At 32.8% G+C, this 8,554-nt stretch overlaps 1 protein-coding gene across 1 annotated transcript; it reads left to right on the plus strand.

Annotated features, from left to right (window-relative positions):
• Positions 1–4,850: 4,850 nt before the first annotated feature.
• LOC119689110 (microtubule-associated protein RP/EB family member 1-like) lies at positions 4,851–6,286 on the plus strand (the record flags this gene model as incomplete). The annotated part of the gene is given in 2 exon segments (XM_038103852.1): positions 4,851–5,871; positions 5,926–6,286. A coding segment is annotated over 1 exon segment (825 nt). The 5' UTR covers positions 4,851–4,979.
• Positions 6,287–8,554: the final 2,268 nt, after the last annotated feature.

Here is an 8,554-nt window from a genome sequence, read left to right on the forward strand (position 1 = left end):
TTAAGCGGTGTTTTTGGTTTGATATCTTGTACTAAGCACTAACTTAAAGAGTTGCATATTTGTGCGGAGTTGGTTTTTTGTTTTTTTTTTTTGTTATTTTTAACAATTCATAAATCCCAGTTGAGAACAGTTTCTAGCTTTGAAAATACATTGTACTTTCTGCACTAATACTCTTCACTAATACTCTTTATGTATGTGTGTTTGCACTGTAAAATGTAAAATGTTAAATGTGTATTTGTAACATATTTCTTGGCGTCAGCGTAGTTATCAATGCTGGATAGTAGCTCAGTAACATATGAGCTCATGTAAAGCCCACATGGAAGCGAGCCAAAAACAACAACAACAATAACAACAACAAGAAAAGGAGACGATGAAGTACAAGAACAAAACTGAGAATTAAAGGAATTAAAAAAAAAATAACAACTACTGTAACAACTAACTCATATATTTAGATGACGTACATTTCGTGAAAGCATGTGTGTTAAGATATGCATATGTGTGTGTATGTATGCGTGTATAACTAAAAAAGGAGACGTATGTCGCTGTGTGTTCAATTTATACATGACGTTATTTATACGGGGCATGAATAACGTGACACATTTAAAAGGCAAAACTAATGCCAGCGTCAACCACTCAAAGTGTCATTGTACCAAAAGATTGCTCTCCCCACCGCTGATGATGATGATGATGATGATGATGATGATGATGATGATGATGATGATGACGATGACGCTTCTCTCAAAAACAGTCGCCACCAAGAGTTTCAGATTTGTAATGATACACATACTTGTACATTTATGAATGGTTAATGCAATTGTTGTTGTTATTATGGTATTTCTTGTTGTTGGTATTATTATTATTATTGTTGTTGTTGTTGTTATTCTTGCTTAAGAGGTGTATGTAGCAAAGTGCTGCCGCTCAGTAATGCTAATGGCAGTGAATTTCTTGTTGCTGTTGTTGTTGTGAAATATTTTCTGCATCAATTTTGATATGCAGTTTTGAAGCACTTTCCAAATTGTTCAGAAATTCTGTGCAGGCACTTTAGCAGAGAATATTTTTGACATAACCACAGATGCATATGTTAAGGTTTAAAATTTTGATCTATAAGGTATGTGTTCCCCTACATACATACTTATGTATGCGCACATGTATGTATATGTGTACATGTATATATGTATGTGACGAATGTAATTACTACTAAGTTACATTTAAGCATCTTAAGGGTAAATTCCTGACAAATCGTCTCATATATACTTACTTTGGAACAAAGACTATTGTTCTTGTGCTTGGACCAAATTTGTGCATTTATGGATTTATATACATTTCATTTACGTTAAATAGTGATAATATTTCAACTTGAATTTACAATACCATTCTCAGAATGTAATATAATTTTTTGCAGAAAATATGTTACAAACTAATCTACAATATCAATTAAAAAATTGGTCCTTCTCGAAACACTCGCCCACATACTGCAGATATAGGAATAGGACATAGAGTATTTAAAGCCATTGTATAGTGGAGTGGTGTTATGATTGGTAAAGTTGGGTGATACCGGCAATTCTAATAATCCACTAAAGCATTTTTCATATTTTATTAATATATAAGAAACGCAGATATATAAAAACCAACTGAAATTTTTGGCAAAGCTTGAAACCCACTTCTTATGGCAGATTACTGGAGTTGGTCAAGATTCTCAAAAGAAGAAGCCCTATAAATAGTAAATCGACGCTATGCATACGCTCAGAAGTCACAAAAGAGATGTAAGTCAGTTTCGTTGTCCCCACATAACTCCGACAGGAATGATTATGAGAGTGCTTGAATCTTCTAACATGGTTTTCTGATCTGTTGTGAGCTGTCAACAAACCAGCCACAAGACTAATATATGTAAAATTACTTAAAAGACCAAATTACATACTAATATCTACATATCAGCACAGTAGGAGTTATATTATATCATCATTTAAGGCGATAAAAAATTTTACTACATACGCACTAAAGTGGAATAGTAATAGGAAGAGTAGCAAGGTGAGAAGGTAGCTTAGATTTAATTGATCAACCTTTGCTTCCTCCTAAGCGAAGGTTGGAGACAAATCAAATTATATTAACATGATGATGAAGTGATAAACAATAATCAATAGTCAAGACGCAAAGAGGGGTTTTGAAGAAACCTCGCAGTTAATAGAGAGTAAAAATGCTCAGGTGCACTGACTCAACTGATTATTGAATAATTTTTGATGTATAGTACATTTTCAAGTTCAGGAAAATAATTTCTTAAAAGTTTAAGAAATTGCTTCACTTAATATGGTTTTTCATATACCAAAGTCCAAAGAATAATATTAGCAAATTATAATCCTAACCCTATAGGACAACTCATTTTCATTCAGTTTAGAACAACCTTTACCAATTTAGTTAGGGTTGTTCTCAAAATATTTATTAGTCAAATATAATTATTAATTTTTTTCCAGACATTAATATAGTTTACTTCTGTTTCGGTGTCTAAAGTTTGAATAATATTTTAACCGAACACTCAACGGTATTGTTACAGAGTGTGATTTACTTGAAGTCTACATCGTCATATTAATATGTATAGAGTCGGGTATAATGGTAAGTGCGAAAATAAAATGCTGTAACGGAGATGATAAAAAAAATCTCATAAAATTCTATGTTAACTCCAAAGCAATTTTTCGCAAAATTCCTTTTTTCTTCCTTTAAAGTAATTCAATGCATTGCTGTAATAATGAAGATGACAACAAAGATGGCGGATGTGATAACGAGAGCAAAGACGCATCCATAGACGATTTCATCAATGAGTTGCTTCCCTTAATATTCACGGCATGGGAATTTCCGTTTTATATTTTTATGTAAAATACTCGTAGATTGAAGAAAAAAAAGGTGTGGATGAAAAGAAAAGAAAAGGACTAGCACGCGATTGAACAGAGCAATCTGGTGCGATATCGCGTCTAAGGAATGCTACGCAAAGAACGCTTCTTGCTTTGCAATGTACGCTTAGCTTATGTGCATATGAGTGTGTACCTACGAGTTTGTCCATCTGTCAGATACTTATTTTTACTCGCTTTTTTTTTCTTTTTGTGTTGCCACTTTGCCTGTGTATCTGTGCATGTATTTGGACTAATAAAAACGTCAGCTATGAAAGCTAAGCTTGAGTTGATGTCTGTGCTGCTTGGGTACGCAATGGTGCTGGTAATGATGATGACGACAATGTTCATGATGAAACATTTACAATTTGAGACACCTGCGGAGCAGGACGTAATCGTGGAAGATGTGCGCAACAATCAGAAAGCAACGTAACTGCTCTTTGGTTTGGAGTACGAAAGAAGTCAACGTATCTACTTTGAGGTTTACAATCTACTATTTGTATACATTGATATGTACTCCCTTATTTATGTGTGCACGGATAATGCGCCCTTTTTTGTGCCACAGAAGTATGTTTTTTATATTTTCCACTTCAGCACTATCGGCTTTTGCAATCAGCAAATATCAATTGATAGCTGGCGCGGCTGTGGCTGGGGCTGTGACTGGCTGTGGCTGTGGCTTGGGCTGGGGCTGGAGTACCCTGCTGCTAGTGACTCCAAACAAATATGGCGAGCTGTTCAGTGAGCTGTTCAATTTCAGTCAGACGATTAAACTTAGTATGCAGCCTTGTGTGTCGCTTTATTTCGGTATATATGGATTCACGTCTGACGTTTGAACCTCTTATTTTGTATTTTGATTAGATACTCAGTTACATACTTGTGCGTTTAACCTAAAAACACCGTGTATATTAGCTTTGTTTCAATTAAAATATATTTGGAAGTTACTTAACAGTTCGCATAGAAATTGTAAGTTTAAAACTAACATGTGAACACTATTAAGTCAGTTGTACTTAAGTGACTTACTATTAATTTAGTCGACATTTTTATATTTTTGTTTAAAAAATTGTTCTTTTAATTCATCATGATTGTTTTTTTTTTTTTGAAAGTAGAGTTTGTTTTCACAAGATCAATCTTGCATGTGTCAAACACGTTTGAGATTCTAAATTCATCTCAGCTAATAAACTCTTAAATTATAATGAAATAAACCATCAAATAGAAATAAGAAACAAGTCTTTAAATAGAAAACAGATCACAAAAAAGGATTGTTGGGTTCACTGTCTGAAAATCTAGCTTATAAGTTTGTTTTAATTACAAAACACAACAAGCGCTTTGGTTTTGGTTTTCTAAGAAATTTATAGATACTTGCAGAATCTAGAAAATATCTAGAAAAAGAAATTCTAAAATAAAAAAAAAATAAAAAAATTATTTGGGTTGAATGGATAAAAAGCGTAAAGTCATCGTTTCTAATTTGACATGTTTAAAGTTTTATGTTTGTCACGTGTAGTCAAAAATTTATATAAAAACTCACAAAATCAAGGAATATTTTTAAATACTCATGAACTAGTACAAACGGATGAATAAATAATACATCCAGAAGTAGTTGAAAATCGATATATATCAAAAAATTGCGAAAAAATATGAGTAGTGACTAGTCTCACACTGCACACTAAAGTGACACTAAATTGATTCTTAAGTGTTTCAAATAAGGTACTAATTTGTTACTTAAAATCCAAATACATATCACCATAGCACCAAATCGAGGGCAAAGTGCTTTTTGATTAGACTGTTAAAATCGTACATATGACGTCACTCAATAAGTTTATGGAATAACATACAGTTGGCATCCCAATTAACACCAACCACTTTACTTTAACTTTAGTAGGCTATATTAAATTTTACTAATTTAACTCAGTAACTTAGAAAAACAAATTTTTCTTGAAATAGAATACACATTTTGATTTTATATATCTGACATATATATTTTTTTTCTATTCGAAATCATCACTAAAATTGAGCAGTCAAAATTGTTTCCATAAAAAGTGCTGTTGCAGTATTAAGTCACTCATTTTCGATATCTAAATTTTGGTATAGTGGTATTTAAGCATGTTGAAGGGAACAACCACAGTTGGCACTAGAAAAATAATAAAAGGAAATGATGTAAAGGATGAAAAAAATGCAAAAACTCCAACCGTCGCTAGTCCGAAGAAAATTTATGCTCCACCGATTGTAAAGAATTTGGTCAAAAAAACTCCAGCACCGGCATTGTTTGGAACAGTTGTAAGTAAAAAACCAAAAGCTCGTACAAAAAATCCGTATGTACCCAATTTATCTTTGAATTATGGTGCTCATTTGCGTAACGTCATCACGAAACCAGTTAATAAATGGGTTCAACGTAGGAAAAATATAAAGTCGCTTAATAAGATACTTGGTACTCAATTGAAAAGTGTCGATGAGCTGCAATCGGGTGCTGTGTATTGTCAGTTATTCGATAAACTTTATCCTGGTTCCTTAGATATGAGCAAAGTTAAACCGGAGACTGATATGCCATACGACTATGTACGTCATTATATTCTGCTGAAGGAAGGGTTTAAGACAAAGTTTGTCAAGAAATTCATACCAATTGAGGCTTTAGTAACACAAAAAGTCGATAGACAGTATGATTTTCTTGATTGGTTCGTTAAGTTCTATGACATGATGGAAGAACGTCGGCGTGTGATTAAAGCCAAGCCTAAGAAAATTGTTAAAGAACGAAAAGTCAAGCCTAAGTTTATTATGCCAAAGGTTAAAAGAAATTCAATGGGAATTAAAAAAGGAGCACAAGTTGGTGACGAGAAGCCAAAGCGTAAGAAGAGGGTACGTTTTTCTAAAGAAGTGAGCAATGTCATAAATGGTTGGCCTTTGAGCTCTGGCGCACCTCTCAACACTTAACCTACAATAATAGTTCTTATAGTCGATGATGGATGATGTGACCATTGGTGAAAATGAAGATAAGAAGGTAAAATATATTTCACTTGTTTTTCGATTTAATGAAATATTATTATATTCAAAGCTCAATCAATGATATTTAGCACAGTATGATATATACTTATGATGATATCATGTCATATGAATTGATATGCATTGGTGTTCAATGATGGCATATGTTGTACAGTTGTTGAGTTTATTATCTATTGGAGTATTAAAATCCGAAAAGCGTCGATTGTTTTATTAATTATGATGTCCATTCCATTCTAATGTTACTGCCTGAAGTTTCCTGTTATGCTGTATTTCAATTCTATTTAATGTCCTTCGCAGTGATGCGATATTCTAACCCCCTGATTTGTCGTAACGGAAATGAAGCCAAAATCTTAAAATTTTTGTAAATTAAATTACAAAATTATTTTTATGAAAATTATTAGTATAAAAATATTGTTCGTACTAAAGTCTGCCGTTTTACATTTATTTTTATATTCTAACACGTGATGTATATGAGTTAATAAATATTTTAATTACACAACAAATACAAAATGCTTTACTTTGAAAGATATATGAAATTTAATTCTTATTAATGATTACAAAATCATATTTGTTGCTAATCCTTTACTCCGGAGGCAATAACGTAGATAGCAGTTCCACTAAATCAATTTCAGTGAAAATTTTGGATGAAAAGCTTAACTGGAGAGTCAATGTTGACGAAAGACTTAGCAAAGCATGTGTGGCCATAGACGAGTACAAAAGATGTATGGTTATGACAGTGGACTTCAGCGTTAAGAAATTCTCTGGCTAAACACAGCGATCGTTCGATTAATTATAACATATGGAGTTCTAGTTTAGTGGCTCTCGCTGATTAACAGTACAGTCTTCAAACTCTAACCAAACTGCAAAGATCATTATGCATGGGCGCAATGGGTGCATTAAGATCGTACGCCACTCAATGTTATGCTACATTCACTACCCAATAATATTCACATTAATCACTTTCGCCTACTTTCACTGCAAAAAACCTTGACCACGTAAACTTATGGCACTCGATGACGGTAGGACATGAAAATATTCCATAAATATTTTTGAATACTAAAAAGGACGAATTGGATTACTCATGTCTTTATGTCTTTTATATCTTTACTTATAGTTTGATAATAGCTTTGCAGTCAGTACTTTCTGAAGAGGGGGATTGGAATGTTTGTAGAAGCCGGACTCTATACTGCGTTCCTAGACACTAGTTAATTCCATAACTTTTACGATTTAACTTTATAATTTCAAGTAGAAATTTTCCAAATTTTGAGTACCTATTATTTCACTGCAAGCATGGACTTTCATAGAAAGGAATTCTATATTCTCACTGATGGTCAGGTAGTTGTTAAAGCTATTTTAATAATTTACATTTTGCCTAAAATGTTTCTAAATATAGACGATGTACAAACGTACTAAACTGTAGTTAAAAAATAACTAGTTTGAGTTCTTGGACATACTAATATAGCAGGCAATGACCGCATATATTAGCTAGAGTTCGCACCACTGGTTTGAAACCTCCCGTTTAAATCCCAACTTCTGCCAGCTGCAGATAAAAGTTGACTTACAACCATTTTTTATGATTCCAAACAAATTGGAATTGGACTTACCTATATATCCTCAGTAGCCAGGTCAAAAACTACATGGCCCCTACATTTCAGATGTAGAACCTCTGACTTGGTACATAGAATTTTGTCTGGCGACATGGTGCCAAACTCAGTCTGCGCTGCCAAGTTTCCTGTAGTATATGTCTACTGGCCTCGAAGAGAAGACACTAGAGCATCTTTTGTGTTTATACCTACGTCTATTTCAGTTAGCTAATTAGGAGTACTGGAAAAGTGTGTACAGTTTGATATAAACTAATTAGGATAAGGAAACATAGCACTTTGCTTGAGTCATGGTTGCATGTTATTATTTATAACAAAAAAGACATATTGAAATTATGGAATATTCTTTTACAATCATTTACTTATTCATTTAAAATTGATAATAGTTATATTATTCAAATATTACTTTTCACTAAAGAGCATATAGGTATGTATTATAATCCTGTTCTATTATTCCTTCGGATTATAGAGTGTATTGGGTGATTTGCTTAAGCGAGGAGTTAATAAAAAATCTTAAGCTACTGCAGAATGACATATTTAATTTAACAAAAAAAAAAAAAAAATAAAGTAAAATATGCATATTTAGGATATGTACTCGGAAAGTTGAAATTTTTAATCACGCTTGAGCCATTAAGGAGATACCAGTGACTCCACCTTGTACATCACGTCTGCATGCGGTGGCAACAGTTAAAAGAACTCCCCTTTAAATAAATATATTCATTCATTCACATGCGTATACGTTATGTGGGGGAACGTATGACCTTAACATGAGGCACACAATTTAATGGTTTTGTTCTCGGATCTTTGTTTGTTTGTATGCAGTTTGTAGTCTTTTATAGCATACTTTCAGGCTCACATATGTAAATGCAAATCCACGTATACATTTATACATTGCTCAGTTTTAAAATTTGTGTCATATGCACTCCAACAATATACATTACACAAACACACACACAGGCACACTCACATAAGCCTATACTTACAAAATATATACCATATATGTTGGATATACACAATTCGAAAATACAATTTCAAAACAAATTTACACAGTATATATATATATATATATATATATATATA

Source organism: Teleopsis dalmanni, chromosome X (assembly GCF_002237135.1).
Source record: "Teleopsis dalmanni isolate 2A chromosome X, ASM223713v2, whole genome shotgun sequence".
NCBI lineage: Eukaryota > Metazoa > Arthropoda > Insecta > Diptera > Diopsidae > Teleopsis > Teleopsis dalmanni.